General features: G+C 41.5%; 1 protein-coding gene across 2 annotated transcripts; it reads right to left on the reverse strand.

The window, feature by feature from the left end:
* Window positions 1–12,893: 12,893 nt before the first annotated feature.
* PBDC1 (polysaccharide biosynthesis domain containing 1) lies at window positions 12,894–17,332 on the reverse strand. Of its 2 annotated transcripts, none has more exons than XM_060138294.1 (6): window positions 17,268–17,332; window positions 17,109–17,174; window positions 15,453–15,512; window positions 14,811–14,951; window positions 13,747–13,858; window positions 12,894–13,423 (listed from the first exon to the last, which is right to left on the reverse strand). In XM_060138294.1, exons 1-6 carry the CDS (start codon window positions 17,292–17,294, stop codon window positions 13,170–13,172), a joined length of 660 nt encoding a protein of 219 aa, XP_059994277.1. In that variant the 5' UTR covers window positions 17,295–17,332; the 3' UTR covers window positions 12,894–13,169. The 2 variants fall into 2 exon arrangements, with proteins under 2 accessions (XP_059994277.1, XP_059994276.1); XM_060138293.1 differs by having other exon boundaries at window positions 17,265–17,326.
* Between the last annotated feature and the right edge of the window lie 6,197 nt (window positions 17,333–23,529).

Raw genomic sequence — 23,529 nt, forward strand, 5'->3', positions numbered from 1 at the left:
CTCTGGTGGACCAGTGTCCTGAACTTTGCTCTCCCACCTCAGTGGCACAGGCCTGACACCCAGCTGGAGCACCAAGACACAGCTCAGAAGAGCAGGGAGAAAGAAAGAAAGAAAGAAAAAATAAAATAAAAGTTATTAAAGTAAAAAATAATTATTAAAAATAAAAAAATTAAAAAGCATAAAAAAAGGAAAAAAGAAAGAAGAGAGCCACCAAACCTAAAAACAAATACACCAATGATAACAAGCACTAAAAACTATGTTAAAAAACAAAAACACAAAAAACCGGATGGACAGAACCCTAGGAGAACTGGTAAAAGCAAAGCTATACAGACAAAATCACACAAAGAAGCATACACATACACACTCAGCAAAAGAGAAAAGTGAAGAAAATATATATATCTTTGCTCCCAAAGTCTACCGCCTCAATTTTGGGATGATTTGTTGTCTATTCAGGTATTCCACAGATGCAGGGTACATCAAGTTGATTGTGGAGATTTAATCCACTGCTCCTGAGGCTGCTGGGAGAAACTTCCCTTCGTCTTCTTTGTTCACACAGCTCATGGTGTTCAGCTTTGGATTTGGCCTTGCCTCTGCGTGTAGGTTGCCTGAGGGCATCTGTTCTTCCCTCAGACAGGACAGGGTTAAAGTAGCAGCTGATTAGGAGCTCTGGCTCACTCAGGCTGGCAGTACGGGGTGCAGAGTGAGCCTGTGGTGGCAGAGGCTGGCATGAGGTTGCACCAGCCTGAGGTGCAACTTCCCAGGGAAGTTGTCCCTGGATCACAGGACCCTGGAAGTGGTGGGCTGCACAGGCTCCTGGGAGGGGAGGTGTGGATAGTGACCTGTGCTTGCACACAGGCTTCTTGGTTGCTGCAGCAGCAGCCATAGCATTTCATGCCCATCCCTGGTGTTCACTCTGATAGCCGCAGCTCGAGCCCTTCTCTGGAGCTCATTTAGGTGGTGCTCTTAATCCCCTCTCCTCGAGCACCCCCGAAACAATGGCCTATTGCCTCTTAGGCAGTTCCAGACTTTTTCCCGGACTCTCTTCCAGTTGAGTGTGGCACACTAGCCCCCTTCAGGCTGTGTTCACGCAGCCAACCCCAGTCTTCTCCCTGGGATCTGACCTCTGAAGCTGAAGCCTCAGCTCCCAGCCCCCACCCATCCCGGTGGGTGAGCAGACAAGCCTCTCAAGCTGGTGAGTGCTGGCCAGCACTGATCCTCTTTGCGGGAATCTCTCCGCTTTGCCCTCTGCACCCCTGTTGCTGCGCTCTCCTCTGTGGCTCCAAAGCTTCCCCCCATCCACCCACAGTCTCCACCAGTGAAGCGGCTTCCTAGTGTGTGGAAACTTTTCCTCCTTCCCAGCTCCCTCCCAGAGGTGCAGGTCCCATCCTTCTTCTTTTGTCTCTGTTTTTTCTTTTGTCCTACCCAGGTATGTGGGGAGTTTCTTGCATTTTGGGAAGTGTGAGGTCTTCTGTCAGCATGCAGTAGGTATTCTGTGGGAGTTGTTCCACATGTAGATGTATTTCTGATGTATTTGTGGGGAGGAAGGTGATCTCCACGTCTTACTCTTCCGCCGTCTTGAAGGTCTCTCCCAAACACATTTTAACAATCCTGCATTTTTAGTACCCCCACCACATTTACTGTTTTTGACATCATATTTTAAGTCTTTTTGTTTTGTGTATCCCTTAACTACTTATAGCAGATAAAGATGATTTTACTGTTTTTGTCTTTTAGCCTTCTTTTTAGCTTTATACGTGGCTGATTTACTACATTTACTGTATATTTGCCTTTACCAATGAGATTTTTCCTTTTACAATTTTCATGTTTCTAGTTGTGGCTTTTACTTTTTTGCTTAGAGAAGTCCCTTTAACTTTTCTTGTAAAGCTGGTTTGGTGGTGTTGAACTCTTTTAGATTTTGCCTGTCTGTAAAACTTTTGATCTCTCCATCAAATCTGAACGAGAGATGTGCTGGGTAGAGTATTCTTGGTTGTAGGTTTTTCCCTTTCATCAATTTAAATATATCCTGCCACTCCCTTCTCGACTGAAGAATTTCTGCTGAAAAGTCAGCTGATAGCCTTATGGGAGTTCCCTTGTATGTAACTTGTTGCTTTTCCCTTGCTGCTTTTAATATTCTCTCTTTATCTTTAATTTTTGCCATTTTAATTACAATGTGTCTTGGTGTGGTCCTCTTTCTCTTTGGGACTCTTTGTGCTTCCTGGACCTGGATGTCCATTTCTTTTCCTAGGGTAGGGAAGTGTTCAGCTATTATGCCTTCAAATATATTCTCTGCCCCTTTCACTCTCTTCTCCTTCTGGGACCCCTATAATTTGTATGTTAGTACACTTGATGTTGTCCCAGAGGTCTTTCAAACTGTGCTCATTTCTTTTTATTCTTTTTCCTTTTTGCTGTTCAGCTTCAGTGATTTCCACTACTCTGTCTTCCAGCTTGCTGATCCCTCCTCTGTATCATTAAATCTACTGTTGATTCCTTCTAATATGTTTTTCATTTCAGTTATTGTATTCTTCAGTGCTGCTTGGTTCTTCTTTATATTTTCTCTTTGTTTAAAACTTCTAATTTCTCACTCTTTTCATCCAATCTTCTTCAGAGTTCGTTGAGCATCATCATGATCATTACCTTGAACACTCTTTTGGGAAGATTACCTATCTCTTCTTCACTTAGTTCCTCTTTTGGGTTTTTATCTTGTTCTTTTGTATGAACCATATTCCTCTGTTGACTCATTTTGCCTAATTTGCTGGGCTTTATTCTATGTATCTTGTAGGTTGTTTGTTTCCCAATCTTGGAAAAGTGGCCTTTTGTAGGAGATATCCTATGCACCCCAGCGGTGCACACCACCTGGTCACCAGAGCTATATGTTCTAGAGGGTGCCCCTCTATGTGGACTGCATGGGTCCTTCTGTTATGGCGGGCTAGCTACTGTGGGTAGTCTGGTAGGCATGGCTGGCCCTAGGTCCAGTTGGTTGCCAGGCACTGCCTTGTGCAGAGCCTGCCAGTCACTGGTTGGTGGAGCTGGGTAACAAGGCTGCTGGCTTCAATGCCCCAGGGGATCCTGGGGCTAGTGCTTGCCCACTGGTGGGTGGAGCCAGGTTCTGGATCTAGTGTTGGCCTGCTAGTGGATGGGGCCAGTTCCTGACACAGCTGACTGTGGGGTCTGTGGTGTCCCAAAGCAGGTGTTGACCTGCTGGTGAGTTGTGCTGGATCCCAGGACTCTGGCTGTAGGTCCCTGGGGGTCCCAGGGCTGGTCCTGGCCTGCTGGTGGATGGGCTGTGTCTTGGTACTAGAGGTTGAAGGGCTCTGGTGGTCCTGGGGCTGGTGTCCCCCACTGGTTGGTGGGGCTGGGACCCAGGGGATCGCAGAGCTGTTTTCTGCCCACTGGTGGGTGGAGCTAGGGCCTGGGGTCTCTGGCTGCAGGGTCCAGTGGTCCCTAAGCTGGTGTTGGCCTGCTGGTTGGCAGGACTGAGGCCCAGGGGGTCCTGGGGCTAGTGCCAGCTCACTGGTGGGCAGAGCTGAGTCTCAGGGTCTCTGGTTGCAGAACTCTGGGTGCTCTGAAGTTGGTGTTTTGGCCAGCTGGTGGGTTCCCAGTGCTAGTGCTGACCCACTGGTGTGCGAAGTCAGGTCCCTGGGTCTCTAGATGCAGGGTCCTGGGGTGTCCCAGGGCTAATGCTGGCACACTGGTGTGTGGGGCCAGGTCCTGGGCCCTCTGGTGGACAAGGCCAGGCCCTGGGGCACCTGTGGGCTCAGGGGTTCTTAAGGCAGCAGCCCTGCTAGTGGGCGGGGCTGTGTCCCTGCCTGGCTAGGTGCTTGGTCTGAGATGTTCCAGTATTGGTGCCCACAGGCTAATGGGAGGGGCCTGGTCCCAGCACTAATAAGCTTGAGGGAGCATTCCAAAATGGCCCTTGACAGCACTAGTGTCCTCGTGATAGAATGAGCTCCCCCAAATGGCTGCCACCAACATCTCTGTCCCCAGGGTGAGCTCCAGTTGTCCCCTGCTTCTCCAGGAGGCTCTCCAAGATCATCAGGTGGGTCTGAGCCCGGCTCCTTTCAAATTGCTGCTTCTTCCCTGGGTCCCAGTGCATGCGAGATTTTGTGTTCACCCTTTAAGAGTGGAGTCTCTATTTTCCACAGCCCTCTGGTCTCACGAAAGTGAGTGCCACTGGCCTTCCAAGCCAAATGTTCTGGAAGCTTGTCTTCTCAGTGCAGGACCCCCAGGCTGGGGAGCCTATGTGGGGCTCAGATCGCTTGCTCCTTTAGTAGAACCTCTGCAATGTAATTATCCTCCCGTTTGTGGGGTGCCCACCTAGGGTTATGGGTCATGACTATACCACATCTCTGCCCCTCCTACCTGTCTCTTTGTAGTTCCTTCTTTATATCTTTAGTTGTAGAAGATCTGTTCTGCTAGTCTTCCAGTTTTTTCTCATCAATAATTGCTCTGTAAATAGCTGTAATCTTGGTGTGCTTAGGGGAGGAGGTGAGTTCAAGGTCTTCCTACTCTACCATTTTGGCTCCATCTCAGCTTCTTTTAATTTTTTTTTTTTTAGGGAATTAAAAATGTTTAATTCAGATGATCTTTACTTGAATGAGAGAAATCTTTTATGGTAAATAGGGTCAATTTTTTGAGTTTTAATTATGAAAGGTGGCTATGTATTTTATTCTGTAATTATCTTGCACTTAACTGTATACTACAAAAGTGAGGATTGTAGACAGAGCATAATAGAATCCATGCAAAATTTTGGCTTTTACATCTGTAGATATATTTTTCTGAATTCTCTATGCTTTCTTTTTTTTAACATCTTTATTGGAGTATAATTGCTTTACAATGCTGTGCTAGTTTCTGCTTTATAACAAAGTGAATCAGCTATATGTATACATATATTCCCATATCTCCTCCCTCTTGCATCTCCCTCCCTCCCACCCTCCCTAGCCCACCCCTCTAGGTGGTCACAAACCACCGAGCTGATCTCGCTGTGCTATGTGGCTGCTTCCCACTAGCTATCTATTTTACATTTGGTAGTGTATATATGTCCATGCCATGCTCTCATGTGTGGAAAGACCCTTCAAAATGTAAAGTTAGGGCTTCCCTGGTGGCGCAGTGTTTGAGAGTCCGCCTGCCGATGCAGGGGACACGGGTTCGTGCCCTGGTCTGGGAAGATCTCACATGCTGCGGAGTGGCTGGGCCTGTGAGCCATGGCCGCTGAGCCTGCACGTCCGGAGCCTGTGCTCCACAACGGGAGAGGCCACAACAGCGAGAGGCCCACGTACCGCCAAAAAAAAAAAATGTAAAGTTATTTGGATCATTATTTTTCTTTTCTAATATATCACCGTCTGGATGGATAGAACAACATTGGAAACATTTTAGATCTTCCTTCATTCTGATTGTTCAGTGTCTCAGCTGTGATCCTAGTGTATTGGAATTATGCCTGATATACACTACATATATTTATGTATATGTAGTGTATATATATATATATATTATACACTATATATATATATATATTATTAAGATCCTACTCAATACTTATATTAAGATCCTACTATATGCCAGCCAGACATTGTTCTAGGTGCTAAGCATACAAAAACAAGCAAAACAATGTTCCATCCTCCGGGGTGGGGGTAAAGAGGAGAGTGATGAGTTATAATTATAATTTAAAATACAGCTAGGTAAGGGGGATAGAGAGCACCAAGAGAGCTGCTATGTTAAATAAAGAGGTCAGGAAAGACCTCTCTATTATGGCGATATTTGAGTAAAGATCTTTGAGAAATGAATGAATATCCTATGGATATCTGTGGGAATAGCTTTCCAGGCAGACGGAATATCACGTGTGAAGGACCTGAGGCTGAAGGTGAGAGCAGGAGAGTATGAGTCACTGATGAAGGTGACAGGGATCTTGAAGAAGATGATTACCCTTTAAATAATGGGTAAAGACAATATGGAAACGTGTTCATTATGATGTAATGAAGAAATGAATGATAAAATGAACTCCAGGATCAGATGAAATATTTCAAGCTTGTTTGAATAAATTATAACTTTGTTGGTAATGACATTGCTAGAACATTTCCTTGAAGAAAGGAATACATTTCCTTTTATCATATACATAATTCAAATACTTCTACAAATAATTCTACAATGATTCCACATGTTAATCCATTCTCTCTCTTACACTGTGCTGCACTAATTTAGAATAAGTTAAATTTAAGAGTACTAAGTTTCAGAGCTGAGGTCCAGCTCTATTCTGTGTGAATTTGTAATGTTTATTGTGTATCATGTAACACTTCCTTAACTAAAGGCTGAACCAACCTGTCACTTCTATGATTTGCTCATCTAGCCTATCAGGTTTAATGTCCTAAACCTATTGCAGATTATGAGGAAATGAACAGTCTCTCTGTGTCCAGAACAGATGGATTTCTTTTTAACCAAAAATAAACAATGCATGGATTATATTGTCTAGATGAAAAACGCAAAAGTGAGTGACTTATTCCAACACAGTGCATTTTAATCACTTGAAAGAAGAAATGAGGGCTTCCCTGGTGGCGCAGTGGTTGAAAGTCCACCTGCCGATGCAGAGGACACGGGTTCGTGCCCCGGTCCGGGAAGATCCTACATGCCGCGGAGCAGCTAGGCCCGTGAGCCATGGCCGCTGAGCCTGCGCGTCCGGAGCCTGTGCTCCGCAATGGGAGAGGCCACAACAGTGAGAGGCCCACGTACCGCAAAAAAAAAAAAGAAGAAATGAGTCCAAAGGAGAAGCTTGTTATTTCAGACCATATTGACACAGTGTCCAGGAACATTGATTCAAGAAGTTAACTGTACAATTAAGTGACTGAGCACCAGAGTCATAGTTTGGGAATCTCCTTCCAGAGTTTGAAAAATGAATAAACTGAAATTAATAAATATGTGAGGGAGACTGCCTAGGTGGTCAATAAAACCTTTTCTTTCTCATCTTCCTAGGCACAGAGCTAAACTAAATTTCCCACCCTCAATTCAGCGACAGAAGACTGAGTTCTATTTAACAGAATATGAGTAGAAGATGTGTATCAGTTCTAGGACAGGCCAATGCAAGTCAATAAACAGTCCTTCATGGACTTTCCCCTTCCCTGGCAATGTCATTGGCAGTAAGTAATGAGTAATTAAAATTTCCTTCTTTGTGGATTTTGATTTCCATATTTAACAAAAAGACCATAAGTTTGTTTTTTAATCACAAAAAGACACTAAGAGTTCTACCATATATTTCCTTAGCAAACCATATCTATATCTTATGTATATTTAAGTTCTGTCTTCCCCATTAGATTGTTAACGTCCATGGTGTGTAAGACCCACTCCATAAATATTTAAGTAAATGAATGAATGCATGAATCAGGTCAAAACAATCAATCCAGAATAAGTGCTTAATATTTAATTTACTCAATATAGTACATCGTTTAATCTTCCTTAAGCAGTTTTCATCATATCACTAGCCAAGAATTAATTTCTTAATGTGTAAAATAGGGTTGATAATGCCTATATGATAGGAATAAGATATATGTAAGGCATCTAGCTCAGTATCTAGGGCTTATTATTAGTGCCCACAGTGTGAATCAAATACATATTTTCAACCTTTTCTACTAAATCCTTTGTACATACATATGTCCTATACTTTAGTCAACCTTCACTAATCACTGTTCCTTAAATATACACTAAAGGACTGTTTCCTGGATCTCCATCATTTGAATATGCATTCACAAATTTTTGCTATAATTGAATATCAGTTGAAAATTTTATGATTATCACTGCGATTATATAAGAAAATATCCATTTTTAGAAAGGCACACTGAAATATATAGGGGTAAAATGATATAATATCTGAGATTTGTTTTCCACGCTTCAATAAAGCAAAAAGGAGGATAAATGAAGCAAATGTGGCAAAATCTTGGTAACTATATAATCTGGATGACAGATATATAGGGGTTCATTATACTATTATTTCTACTATTGTATATGTTTAAAATTTTAAAATTAAATTAAAAAATAATTTAAAATAAATGTCCCATAGGTGAATTTGAGCTTACCAGGTAAGCAAGTGTCAGAGTTCATGATCTCATCCAGGATTAAGAGGTAATCAACTTAATTCAATGGCAGGGGGTTGCAGGGAGTAGAAGGGAGAATTCCTTCGTTTATCTTCCCTAAACCAAAGGACAGCATGTAAGCTGTTGTGATTTTGGGGGAGAAAAATGACCTTAAGAGTGACAAAATTTTTAAAAGCCTTGTTTTCTTTAATAAAAAGTCAAGAACTGGGACTTCCCTGGTGGTGCAGTGGTTAAGAATCCACTTGCCAATGCAGGGGACATAGGTTCGAGCCCTGGTCGGGGAAGATCCCACATACCACAGAGCAACTAAGCCTGTGTGCCACAACTACTGAGCCTGCACTCTAGAGCCCGCGAGCCACAACTACTGAGCCTGCATGCCACAACTACTGAAGCCCACACTCCTAGAGCCCGTGCTCTGCAACAAAAGAAGCCACCACAGTAAGAAGCCCGCGCACCGCAACGAAGAGTAGCCCCCGCTCGCCGCAACTAAAGAAAGCCCACACGCAGCAATGAAGACCAAGCGCAGCCAAAAAAAAAAAAGTCAAGAACATGTAAATTTCAAATTATTGTGATTTTGATTTTAAATATAATCCAAATTCTCAGAATTGTGTAAGATTGGCCAGATATAGTTTAGTGTAAACAAAAAGGACATCATAAGAATCCTAAATCATGGAGACCATTTTAAAACTGTTTTCTAGAGGAAAGTGTCTTGTGCAGGGATGTATCTAAGACAATGGAAACCTTATGGAATGATGTCTTGTGCAGTGTTCTTGGTGTAACAGGAAGGACAATAAGTAAGTTAATAAACAATCTTTACATACATAGAGGATTTTCAACTGGGTAAAGCACATCCTTTTGTGTCTTTTTATTTTTTCACAGAAAAATGAAATTTTTGAATTAGGTTTCTGAGATATATTCCAGTTGCAAAGGCTTATCCTCTAAGTTGACATTTTTAATTTCCTTTATTTTCTTTACAAAGTAAAAACCAACCAGTAATACATATTATAGCTTCCAACGATTTAGCCTGAAAAAACTTATTTCAGGAAGATTTCAGGAAGATAAAGCCTCAAAAAGAAAAAAATAATAAAAAACTACAAAGCACTTGAGGAAAATGTGTCAGCCAAATTCAGTTCATAAGAAAGGTTAAGAAATTAAAATATAATTTTGAAACTGAAGAAAGATTACAGTGATATAGTAATTATACTATAATGCTTTTTAAATGTCTTGGTTGTATATGTAAAAAGGAATCTCTTAGAAGGAAAAAGACAGAGAAATTGAAAATGTCTTGAGGAGTTTAAACTAGTTTAGTGCATCACTCAACAGCAGAATGCTTATGATTATTGAATACTTCAATTCCTCATCCAAATTATCTGTCTATTCTAGCAAGAAGCTTATTCTAGAATGAGAATTTGGGAAACAATGAGATTCATAATCAAAAGATGTAGATCTGAGTCCCAACACCACCACTTATGTGACAGATAGCAAATTATGATTCAATCTTTTTCAATTTATAAAATGAAAACATAAATACTGACTTCAAGAAAGTAAAATTTATACTGAGGAATCCAGAGAAACCCTGAGTACAGCAGGGAAAACTTAAAGCTAGCCAGTCATATATAAGGTTATCATGTGACAGCTGTGCAATTCAGGAGACCAACAACGTGTTGACATTCATAATGCTTCCATATTTCTAGAGATAGAATGTAGGCATAGAAAAAGACCATTAACATAACATACATACAGGCCTTAATTCTGAATAATCAGTTAAGATATTAACTTATCTGAATAAACAACATATGAAAGCAACTGTGGAGTACAAATGTGAGGTAGTGAGAATCATCTACACTGGGTGCAAGCAAAAAAAGCTGTATTACCTGTAGAAAATTTAAAAACAGTAATAAAACCAACAAAAACCTGGTCAGCTTTAATTATCACCATGCTCTGGCAATCTTAAACAATGTCATTGATAAAACACACCTCTCCAGAAACACATTTTCTTGGTCCAAGGTCTAAACAATTGATGAAGTTACTGTTGAGTTTTATGTATGTGTGTGTGTGTATATATATATATATACACATATATTCCAAATGAGCACATATGCATTAATAAGCATTGTATTGTACATAGAAGCAAATTCAGAGAACTTCCAGTTATACTAATGGCACCTGACACACGACACACAGACTCAGCTACAGGAGTTCCTAAGTTCCTAAGTTCAAAAGGGTTTAGAATTATTGAAGCTCACTTTGGGTGCAGTTCATGTCTCCAATCATCGGTACAACATAACCTTGTTTAAACTATAGTTTCAAAATAAATAATGACAGTGCAGTGAATGTCTCCACTTTTGGAGCAGGGTTCAGTATGCTTTCTTTATTAGTTTCATATTGCTGCTGTAACCAATCGCCACAAACTTAATGGCTTAAAATTTTTAAATGGCTGCAGTTTTCCCTTCTGTAAATGCAAAAATTAGTCTGTGCTCTTTCCCTGCCTCCAAAAGATGTCATGGAGATAAATAAGTGGATAGGTACCACATTCTGAATAAATCACAGATGTTTACACATTATGTCAAGCCTGGCTTCATATCATCTTCCAAATAATTCAGAGCTAGGACTCAAATCTCAAACTTCCTGGCCTCTAGCTATAATGTTACCACTTATTAATAGGATCCCCCTTCTTCCAGTTTTCAATAACAATAATATGTCCTTCTGATCCCTCACCAGCAGCATCCTTAAAGTCCATATTTCCACTGACAGTCTGTACAAGGCTATTTAGGTTTTCTCTCATGCTCCTCAATATTCTTCCGGCCTCCCCCCACTGCCTGATTCCAAAGCCATTCCCACACTTTAGGTACTTGTTACAGCAGCAGTCCACTTTCATTACCAAAGTCTATGTAGTTACTACTACTCTGTTATAAATAACCACATAATTAGTGGCTTAAGACAATACCTGTTATCTCACAGTCCTGTGGGAGTCCAAGTATGACTTAACTGGGTCCTCTATTCAGAGTCTCACAGGGCTGAAATCATGGTATCAACCAGGACTACAATCTCATCTGAGGCTTGAGTTCCTCTCCCAAGCTCACCAGTTGTTGGCAAAATTCAATTCCTTTCAACTGTAGTAGAATCCCCATTTTCTTGCTGGCTCTCAGCAACTGGGATCACTGTCAGCTCCCAACTGCCACCCTCAGCTCTTTGCCACATGGCCCCCTTCTCTCATACATCTGTTTGCTTCTTCAAGACCAACAGAACATCTGCTACTGCTTGTCTCCTTTAAGTACTCGCTTGATTAGGCCAGATCCACCCAGGATATTGTCCCTTTTGATCAACTCCAAATCAAATGGTTAGTGTGAAGTGTTCCGTGTTCTTATTCCCCCTCTTTTTCCCAGTTTTTATAACCTAGTTCTTAGATAGATGCCTCTTGTTCTAAAGCAGTCTATCAACAGTATGTTTCATATTCTCTGTAAAATCAAAGAGAAAGTTAATACAGTAAAGCATGTTCTTCATCTCAAAAAGTCTGCCTAATATGATATATTTAACACTCTCTTACCTTTTAAAAAAATATTTTTATAAAATGAAAACTTTAACAGATGTTTTAAATATTTTTAAGAACTCGCCAAAGAGAATTCATGGAGAAACCTATTCACTTTGTGCCCAGTTGTTGCTGCTGACTGTGCATCTCTAGTGCAGCTCTTGCCTAGGGGACAACTGATCAATTAAGTTAAATTTTTGTCTCCTCCTGTGTCCACTGAGAAAAACAAGTATCATTCACCCTCCTCTCCTCTGGTAAATCTTTTCTTGCATGATCATGCTGTGGTTAGACTATTTACTGTATGCACTATGAACATTGCAGCTTTCTCTAGCTAGTTTTAGCAAACAAAGTCAGTATGTCTATGGGGACATGCACAAATCTATACATTTGTAAAGATAACTGAAAACATGCACTCTTAAAAGTCATTAGATGAGAAGGAACATCCCCCCATCCATATAGAATCAATTGGTCTATTTTTGGAGTCTGACAAAATCCCATTTAGAAATATGTTCATTTTGTATTAATGTATAAATATGTGCTATTGTCCACAGCATTATAAAAGGAAAGCCACTCTACCAGGCTTTATATTTATTAATTTCTGCTATATTTTAGGTAACAACTTGGTTACAAGAGAGAAGCAGGTTACAAGAGAGAAGCAGGTTACAAGAGAGAGCAGGTTCAGTCTCCCTGCTCCTTTAATGTGAACTGGGCTGTGTTCACTAGTGTGACAGGTTCAGGCTGCTGCTGTTATCCCCATAGAGTATTTATCAAATCTTTTGAGAGATATATCAAATAAAATCAGAAAGCTAGAGTCACTCAAATGGCAAGAGTCAATTCTTATGTAAGGACTTCTAATCCAAAACCGTATACAACTTTACAGGTTTGAGAGAACTTCACTACAGGAAATAGTGAGAAGCATTAAGAAATAGGCATAGGGCTTCCCTGGTGGCGCAGTGGTTGAGAGTCCGCCTGCCGATGCAGGTGACGTGGGTTCGTGCCCCGCTCCAGGAGGATCCCACATGCCGCGGAGTGGCTGGGCCCGTGAGCCACGGCCACTGAGCCTGCGCTTCTGGAGCCTGTGCTCCGCAGTGGGAGAGGCCATAACAGTGAGAGGCCCGCGTACCACAACAAAAAAAAAAAAAAAAAAAACACAACAAAAAAAAAAACAAAAAAAAGAAATAGGCATAAATCATTTTATATAAGACATGACAAAGAGATTATGTACCTAAAAAAAAATCAAGTGTCAAATAATTTTCAATACCTTTTAAAAGTTAATCACAAACATATAGTCATAAGAACCAAAAGAAATTTATTTACAAAATTTCTTACTTGACTGGTGGTGAGAAGCAAGAAACCATCAACTAAGACCCCACTAATAGTGTTCAAGCCAGTTCATACAAGAGAACAACCATTGCAGCTCCTGATGATTAGGCCAGAAAGATGTCCTTCTGCATGTCCTTCCAGTGAACAAGGAGATACATTTCACCATAGGGGCCTGTGCAAGTAGCATCATGGTACTTGTAGGCTCAGCTGAATCACAGCTTCTAGAGTGCTGTTCCCTGTCTACCTTACATAGCTATTTCACCACTTTTGTTGATTTCTTTGTAGGCTTCTTTCTCTTTTTCTCCTCCTTTGTTGATTTTCTCCTTTTCTCCTTCTCTGTTGGCTCCTTTCTCTTCTTCTCCTCCACTGTTGGCTCCTTTGTCTCCTCCATTGTTGGCTCCTTTCTCTTCTTCTTTGTCCTGAACACTAGTGTAAACTGCTTTGTTATAACCTTCCCGGTTCCGAGCAATTTCAATGGCAAAAAATTGTATCCTGGGTGCTGAAAGGTGAATAGAATTGATTATTTGTCCTAGTCACAGTTACTTCTCTAAACCTACTGGAAATCTATTGACAAAGCTGAACTAACATGCAAAGCATTCAAATATAGTCATAAGATTCAGAGATGTAAGTTCTAATCCTATACTAAATGATGCTGAAAATACTTATCTTACCTCACAGTTACTCAAGATACAGTAACATGATCTTTACAGATATAACAAATAACATGATTCCCAAACTAACTATTCATGTCATTGATTCATCAGTAAAACCAGATCCCTCACTCTGCTTATACAGAAACAATCCCAGAGGCAAGAAACTCACCAAAGATGGTGTTTTCCTCAGTGTAGCCCTGAGAACAGTTCAGTCGCAGCAAAGTACCATAGTTGAAGTCTTCTACAATCCCATCAAACTTCAAACAGAATGGTCTCCACTTCTGTAAAGGCAAAAAAGGTACCTTAGCTAAAAAATGCAGGAGGCTGGTGAAGTCAGGCCAGGAGAGGGGCTTCCATTTCCCCGGTAAGGAAAGTAACCACAGTGAAAGAGACTAGAATTGAGCTGATTACTAGTTTCACTAGCAATGAGTTTCTGTGTTATCTTTGGTATCTTTAGGCTGGTATTTCCCAACATGAACAACAGTTTAATCTGATAAAATACTTAAATCCTTGACTAAAGAATTAAATTTTAATTTCTTAAGTATATTCTCTGTTTTAAGTTATTGGCTACTTCAGCCCAAAATGGTTATTCATCCCCACTGAAGCACAAATGAGACAAAGAAGGCAGGAATTTGGCCCAAAGTCACAAAGTTAAATTTTAAGAAAGAAGTCCATCCAATAGAGGCAATTTTCCAAAGATCAGTAACAGCCTGCTTAGAGTTAAAAGTTTACATTCCTCATAAGCCGAGAGTCTACCCTCAAGGAAAAAAATTTCCTAACTATAAGAGTTTTAGTGCTCTGTAAAAGTATAACATAATCAAGCAAGCAATGCAAAACACAAGTTTTCCAATTATCCACGGCCTGTGATAATATGATCTTAAATCCAGAGAATCCAAACACCTCTCCGTACTCTATTTGCCAACCCTCTATCTAAGCCTTCTGGCTAAAGTACTCACATAAATAAATTTATTCCTTCTCCCTTGAAAGAGCTAGGTGGGTGAGGATGAAAGGTCCAAATCAAAGGGGAAAAAAAATAGATTCAATGAAAATGAAAAATCCATAAACCAGAAAAACATTCATTTAGTAACACATTAATTACAACTGCATAAAAGCCCTGGTGCTTTAGGTATTTGCCTTAAAACAAACCCCCCAAAAGTTTAAATGTATAAAAATGTATTCACAGTCAATAATTGTTGGTCAGATGCTAGGCAATATTTAAAAGAGAATTCTTACCTCTTTAGCTCCTTCTGATTTGAGCTCTTCTGGGTCCAATACATCTATCCTGAGTTTCTTAAAATTTTCCCGAAACTCAGAATAGATTTGGTCATCCACTTTGGTGAGTTTCAGGAACTGTGGGTCAACTGATGAAATCAGCTGCCAGACAATAAGACAACGTAAAGATGCTAGTCTCTAATTTACTATATTTCTGTCCCCTCTTCCCCAGAAAATCCTCATGGTTCTCAGGGCAGAAGAGTTTATTAGAAAATATAGACAGCCTAGGTCCCAGATGAAATCATGACATAATTTTAAAGGGCCATAATATACTACAGTCCCTTCCACCAATTCAAACCCCTTTGGCCCTATTAATGTCTGGCTGTTACCCTCTGTGGATTATTCATTCAGTCAACAAACATTTATTTAGTGCCTACTATGGGCCAGGCATCCTTTTGTGGGTTAGCAACACAACACTGGGCAGAGAAGCACAACTCCTCACTGTCAAAGCAAAACTGACTTCCATGCCCCAGTTCTCCTTAGAGTAATAAAAATTATCTCCAAAACACAACTGTTTAACTTGCTGAGAATGGTGATTAGCAGAGCACAATATGCTGAAATTACATGTTTAATTCTGCTTAACAATGAAGACAGTCAACTCACTTTGTAGTAGACTTCAGCATGCTGCATTGCTCTCATGGCCCAAGCCATCTCAATATCAGGCTGCAAAGGAGTGAAGAATGCCAGGTCAGAAATCACCCAATCTTGCTACTAGAGAACAAATTAAGGAAGTCTGTGGATGTCTAGTTAATGCTCAAGAGGGCTACCAAGCTTGGTGTTACTGTCAAAGGTTAAAAACTGGACTAAGGTTGAATTCTCTTGGAACTTGTTGCCTCCTCCCCTGTAAAATGGGATAATCTTAGGCTTAAAGGGAGGCTGTATGTGAAGCTCTGGGCAATTGGTATAGTGATTGCTGACTAATATTTCTGTACTTGGGAGGGATTTATCCATAGCTTTCTTGCCTCCTGATCGAGTGTTTGTTGTAGCTGTCTTCATCTGTGATTGTAGATCTACAGAGTTGGGAGAGAAACACTACAGGAAGAGGCAAACGAAGAGATAAGGGGCTCTTTTAGGTGGAAACACCTTTTTTTTTCTTGTTGATGCTGGTACCTGGCATACAAGTGACCAATAAAAGATTCTGGATGTTAAAAAAAACTGGACTAATAAGTTTGGACAATATAATAATTCTTTTGTCTTTATGACAACCAAAAGAAGCTACCTACACAGTCTAATAAACAAAATGAGCCACTGGCTGTCTTTTCCCAGCAGCTAGTGAAAGTGTAGAAGACTATATAAAGCAGTAGATAAATCACCTTCTCAGGACTGAGTTAAATTACTGTAAAACTGAAATACCCACATACACCACTGAGTTGTTGAGAGGACAGAGTAAGATAACAGAAGTAATATTACTCTTCACTTTTAAGAGTGTACAATGTCATAATCATCATGTGTGTTCATCAGATAGCCAATTCCCTATCCTACAACACTTAGAAATGAATCAATATCGTGAAGCAGGCTAGGTTATAATAAGCCTTACCAAGTACCTGTTCCACTGGAATCTCCTACTCCAACTGGATGGATCTATTTCACTGACCCCAGAAAAAAATTTGCATTTTTACCTCCATGCCCTTTTCCTGACTGCCAATCCATATCTTTTGTCCACTTACACTTTGAGGATCCAGTTCCACATCCACTTCCTCAGCAAAGTCTTCCTTTACTGTCTGGGTCCTTAGGGGTTTCTTCTTTGGCTAACCTCCTTTGGATCTTATGCCCTGATTCACTAATCTACCATACATCACATTATTATTTGAGTGTTATTACTATTTTCATGTCCGTGTGTCTTATAACTCAAAATACATCATGTGCTTTCTCCTTAAGGATCTAAACCAGATACACCATAAGCCAGTGCAACTTTACTGCACAATGGAGTCACCCGGGGACCTTTAAAAATACTGATTCCTGACTAACCACCCAGATACAGTGATTTTAGTTGGGATGTATTGCGACCCGAACTTCGAGATATTTAAAAGCTTCCCAGGTAACTCTAAAGTACAGCACAGTTTGGGAACTACTCCCATTGACGTTAGTACTGCGTTTGCGAACCAAAAGGATTAGAATTAATTGAAAGGCGCATTTTCTGGCAGACGTGGAGAGAGTCTACGGAAGCCATCTGGGTAGGAGGGTTACAATTTCGTGGCGGGCCCTGCAGACATCCCAGGATAGCTGCGTGCGTGGAAACCGTGGGTGAGTCATACTCACATCGTTGCCATAAGACTCTGCTGGGAGAGAAACAGCGTGCGCCACGGACGTCAGTTCCCCGGAAACCTGGGAAAGGAAACAGAGATGGGGAAGGAGAGTTCGAGTTTCGACCCAGCCCGGCTTCACCATTCACCCGACCCCAGAGCAGCGTCTCACCACCTCATCATTTCCACTGGTCGCCTCCATGTTGCAGCCTACAAGGCGTGGCTCCAATTCGGAAATGACGTTTTGCGTGCTCCTTCCGCAGTTCCCAGTTCATTGAAAAGGGACGGCCGGAAAGAGTGGCTTTCATCCGACTGCGGCTGCGCCTGCGTGCCCTCTCCCTCGCCTGGAGGCAGTACTTCCTTGCCCCTCCTCTTACGCCTTGCGCAAAGGTGTGGCTTTGTTGTATACTCTGGGCTGCTTGACGGCCAGGAGGTGGTTGAACAGTCAGTAATATCTGCGATAAACATGGGAAAAGACTGAGTTAAAATAATGCAACTTTCCCATCCCTACTGCTCTGAGTGCCCTGCAGCGATTCGAATTTACATTCTCCACTTGTGCTTGGACGCGCATTCAGACGGGAACACAACTCACAGTTCCCAAAACCCCAGCCACGGAGTAAGTTACAAGCAGGCATGCAGCTAGGCAATGGAGTAGATAGTAGGTCAAGGAAGAATTATTCTGTTAAGGTGATATGTTTACCGTGAAGATTTCGTCTTCTCCCACTGGCGTCTAACTTCCCCAAGAATTAGTCACCTTGGATCATGGGCCTGTCATCAATCATGATTTTGGGGGAGCAGATGGGCTTTGTATGCTGAATATTAGAGAGTTGGGACTTTACCCTAAAAGCAATGGGAAGCTACTGAAGGCCTTTAAGTAGACCAGCCTCATGATCAAACTCAAGTTTTAAGAAGGTCACTGAAGCACCCTCTGGAAGAAAAATTTGAGGAAGGCAAAATTGGAGGCAGAGAGACTAATTTGGAGGCACTGGGTGATTAAAAACCTCAGCTGAGGCACTGACAGTTGAGATGGACGTTAAGAATTAATAAGGGAAATAGAATCAATAGGGCTTTTTGACTAATTGGATATGGAGGATAAAGAAGAATTAGGATTCCAGCATGACTCCCAGGTTTCAGAATAGGTTTGGGGGATAAATGCCATTGAGCTAGAGAACACAGGAGGAGGGATGATGAGTTTAATTCAGGAGTTGAGTTTGAAGAGCCTATGGGACATTCAGATAGAGTTGACTAGTCAGAGGGAGATCCAATCAGAGATATAAATCTGATAGTGGATACTCCAGGTTTAATTGAGCTGTCCCAGTGAAACCATGAAGAACTATAAAGACACAAAGAGCAGCAGGCCAAGGACAGAACTATTTAGGAAGAAGAGAGGATAGCAAGAAAGAAAAGAAGACTTAAAAAAAAAAGGAGTTATCATTGAGACATCAGCAAAGGACCAAGGGAGAGTCTCACAGAAGCCAACGATAAGAGAACTTCCAGAAGGAAGTGGTGAACCATGTCCAATACCCTGGGTTGAGTACCCTCAGCCCAGAAACTTGGAGAGGTCCTTGAAAACCTTAGCAAGAGCAGTTTCAGTGGAGTGGTGAAGGCAGAAGTCAGAGGGCAGTGGGTTGAGAAGGGAGTGGGAGTTAAAGAAGAGATGACAATGACCATACAGCATTCTTCCAAAGAGTTGCAGCTAGAAAGAGACATGAGGTCCAGGGACTTCCTAAAATTCTGGTTAAAAAACACAGAACATGAAAATGTACCATCTTAACCATTTTTAAGTGTACAGTTCAATAGTGTTAAGTATATCCACGTTGCTGGGCAACGGATCTCCAGCACTTTTTCGTCTTGCAAAACTGAGACTCTACACCCATTAAACAACAACTGCCCATTTTCCCCATCCCCTAGCCCCTGGCCACCACCGTACTACTTTCTGTTTTTATGGCTTTGACTACTTTGTGTACCTCATATAAGTGGAATCATATACTATTTGTCTTTTTGTGACTGGCTTATTTCACTTAGTATGATGTCCTCAAGGCTCATCCATGGTGTTGCCATGTGACAGTATTTCCCTCCTTTTTAAGGCTGAATAATATTCCATTGTATGTATACAACACATTTGATTTATCCATTCATCCGTCAACGAACACGTGGGTTGCCTCCACCTTATGGCTCTTGTGAATAATGTCGCTATGGATATGGCTGTGCAAATATCACTTCAAGACCATGCTTTCAATACTTTTGGAGTTATACCCAGAAGTGGGATTGCTGGATTATGTGGTAATTATATCCTTAATTTTTTGAGGAACCTCAGGGACTTTTAAAATTATGATGTTAGGTTTAGAGAGGCTTAAGTGTACTGGGGACTTGGCCTCATACAAAAGACGGTCCTGCAGGGTGAGCTAGGTGTATCTCCAGAGAAATGGAATGAAGAGAGGCAGCATAAGCAGGAAATTGAGGTGTTCCCACCAGATGCTTTCTGTTTTCTCTGTGAAGCATGAGAGGGCAGCTGAGAGCAAGAGGGAATGCGCTGAAGTCTTGTCTTGAGAAGAATGACTTGAGAAGTCCTGCATAGCAGCTCGGAGGAGAGGGAGAAGCAGTCTGACAAGGAGATGGATGGAAGTTTTCAGGGACCAGGTCAAACTAGAGGACATGATTCTTCAGGGATAGCACTCTGTATGTAACCCAGCGGTCTGAATGTAAGATGGATCATCCAGATGGATGCTAAATGTTAGTGAATGTGGAGGCCCGACCAGGAGGTCAATAGACAACAGGAAAACGGAGGGGTAGCCCCAAATGATGGCCAAATCAATGCATAACAAGTGCATATGGATAGAATACCAAAAAACACAAGTAACCTTTTACCTGAGGAAGCACTTAGGTAATTTTCTTTATCTAATATTTTGGGCAGATTCATTGCCTCTAAATTAAAAAGAAATCTATTAAGATGTATAGTATGTGCATGGTTTGTTTGTTAGGACTTTTTTTTTTAAATAAGGGAACTTCTCACCAGTCAAGTACTCACAGCCTTAGATACTTGCAGAGACCAAGAATTGGGTCCTCACAAGACTGGAAAAGCCAACTGCTTCTGTACCCCCAAAGAGCAGGAGATAAAACTGTCACCCAGAGCCTTTCCCACTGCCAGGCAAAGGAACCAGCCCAGGCAGAGGTATAAGAAAAAGCACTGGCCTTTGTGCCCATACCTCTTGTTTCAGATGGACTCAAAGTAGCTGGATGTTAAAATAAGAGAAAGAGGAATGTGCCAGGAACAAAAGGCGGTACATAAAAGGGGAGAGGTGGTGGACTTCAAGAACTATATCGAAGAAAGAAAGACCTTTTGGTGTGGGGTAAGAAAACTGGAGATGGAAGTCCACTGGGATGATTCCCTCTCTTTTCTGGAAGGGCACCACTGAGTTGACCTTCAGCTTCCTTCTAAGGCAGGTGATGTAGACATGCCATGTGTGGAGCCAAAGGCATCACCAATCCTGACTAAGGTGCTGAGGTGTCTGTAATGCCAGGGATAACAGGGGTGTGGAGAAGATGAAAGCTATAATTGCTGGAGCTAGGGTGTCATGGGGTAGAGGAAGGCATCTCACGTTATTGAATATGTTTGTCAGTGGCAAGGCAGTTGGGTGAGTGCTGCTATTTGCAGGTGGTGAAGCCATGCAGACACTCCCTAAAAATATGGATCACATGGTCTTGGTGGCTGTCAGACTATACGGGGAAAGCAAACTTGAAGGACCTTGAAACTGGTCATTAAAACCTGGGAGCGAAAATAGGGCTATGGTCAGAAACCATGTAAGTTCATCTACTATGAATATATAAAATCTGGATAATAAAAGTGTTTGCTGTGACAGGTGTGGTTCATGATACCTACAGGAATTGACCCCTGTCATCTTATGAGGCTGTTTCATGTGAAAACAGGATATTAGAGATGACCTCTCAAGTGATCATATCCACAGGGTGTGTTCTATGGTTAGGAGGGAGTGCAACAGTGACCTTAGGATGCCTTCCCAGATTCGAGCTTGTCCCAGAAACCTTGGAGTGACATAGCTTCAAAATACATAAAGCAAAAATTGAAAGAATTACAAGCAGAAATAGACACATCCGTTAAGAGAGTGGTACATTTTAACATGTCTCTCAGCAACTGACAGCTCAAACAGCCAACAGCTTAATAAGGATTTAGAAGTTTTGAGCAACATGTGAACAAACTTGATTTAATGGATAAATCCTGAACCCTGAAACCAGTAATTATATAATACACATTATGGTCAAGCATATCTGCAACATGTATAATAAATGTAATATCAGACAAGGTACATCTCAAAAAAAAAATAACAGAGTCCAGCTCATGCAGACAGTCTAGAAGCCACAATCGATAGGAAGTAGGGTGTCCTAGGACAATGAGTTCAGCGAGATATTAAAGTAAACTAGGGTCTCTGCACTATGAGTAGCAACATGTTGCTACTATTGAGTAGCAACATAGTCAGACCATCTTCAGGGGCATGGTTCTTATGGGTTCTTTGTCTATTGGACTACAGACAGGAAAGCAAACTCGGTTGGCCTTGAAACTTGTGACCAAACTCTTGGAGGAAAAAAACTGGGACTGTGGTCAGAAATCATGTGAGAGATTATTCTGTGAAAGCAGAAAACCTGATTTACCAAACGTAACAGGGGACAGGTAAAAGAGATGGCTGGTGCCATCTTGCTGAAGTTGTTGCCTATGAGAGTGGTGATCATATTCTAGGACTGTTTTGTGGCCAAGAGAAAGTACAATGGTCCCCTAGGATGCCATCCTGGCCAACCTGACACAGTTGTTACAGGAGGTGACACAATGCACTGTGTCCCTTTTGACATGATGGGGGCGGGGGGCTCACAGATCCCTGAATCTTGCTCTGTCTTGGGGTGCATTGGCCAGCAGGGGTTCATATCATGACACTGACACCACCAATACCTCTCCCTTATGGAAAGGTACAGCCATTCCCTAGTCTCCATAAGGCCCTCTAAGCTTTGTGTCATGTCCACAATCCCACCTCCTTCCTACCCCTTTACCATCAAAAGTAGCTTTAGTGTTCCCAGGGGTGCGGACATAAGTCCTGGCCAGCTGCCAGGCTGGCCACGGACTCCAGCTACTGCTCTTTCGTACCCGATAGACAGATTTGCTTTTCAGGAAGGAAAACTCAAGAAACGCCATTCAGTATCCATAACACCAGCTACTGATAAACTTAGACCTTGAATTTTAATACCTCTATTTAGTGTTTTTGCCCAGGGTCTTATTCTTTCCTTTCTTTCTTTTTTTAGTATTAAATGGGAAGAAAACTACCTAAGTTGTAGAGTTATTCTGAGATTAATGATGTAGTGTGGAACCTAACCTAACTTAGGAGACCTGTTCAATTTATGGAACCTATGTTTTTTGTATTGTTTTATATCATTATTAAGCAGCTGTATAAAGAAATGATGGGCTGCTCCCTGCTGCCCCCTGCAGCACAACTGAAAGTCAGAAGCCTCGCATGATTTCTGAATACCGTGCCAGGGACCATGAGACGATTCAGGTTCCTTGTCCAGGAAAAAAAAAAAAAAAAAAAAAAAGTGAAAAATTGAAAGCAGCAATGTCTTATAAAGAATGGAATCTGCAAAATATGGGATGGACCCTATCAACAGAATTCACAGATAAAATCTGCTATCTCTAGGGGAACTGGCAGGCAAGTTTGGCCCTTCAACCTTATGCATAGTTAAGAAGCATGTAGAGGTATGGAAGTAGCAACCCTTCTGTGTAGCCTTTGGGGACTCAGAAATTCTAGTATTTTGAGAAACAAGCAATGCAGTCCAGTGAGTCAGAGAAGAAGGTATCTATTCCTAAAAGAAAGGGCTTTCATATTCATGCTCTTTCACTTTTCACTTCTGCTGTCCCTGGTGTGCTGTCCCTGGTGTGCCATTATTGTGTTGCATACAGTATGATAGGCAGACTGGGCCCCCTAAAGCAGACCTGAGACTGAGAAGAGAGCGCTCCCATTACAGGGCTGGATGTTATTTTGCCATCCTGCCTAAGATGTATCCTTACCTGAGTGCAGAGACCCTAGTTTACTTCGCAAAGGATGTTTTGAGGTGTTACAAGAGCTTCCCTTTTTGGTATCCCACCTTCAACGCAACACCATCTCTTTACCCTTAGTGGGATTTACATTCCACTAAATGTATATTTTATCTCCTCTTTGTGTTTCTCATTTCTTAGATGCAGTATATACCTCATGAAATTTTTCATTCAGTCTCCAATATTTTTGGTAGCCTGCTCAGAGGTGTGCCCATATGTGGTTAAGCCCTAGGTATATGATAATGAATAATGCACGGTAACCTTCTTACAAGGCACTCATCCTAGTGGGAGATACTGTTACGTTAAAACTAATCATTTTTAACAAAAGACAGTAGTAACTGGAATG

This window comes from Lagenorhynchus albirostris, chromosome X (genome assembly GCF_949774975.1).
Source record: "Lagenorhynchus albirostris chromosome X, mLagAlb1.1, whole genome shotgun sequence".
Classification (NCBI taxonomy): Eukaryota; Metazoa; Chordata; class Mammalia; order Artiodactyla; family Delphinidae; genus Lagenorhynchus; species Lagenorhynchus albirostris.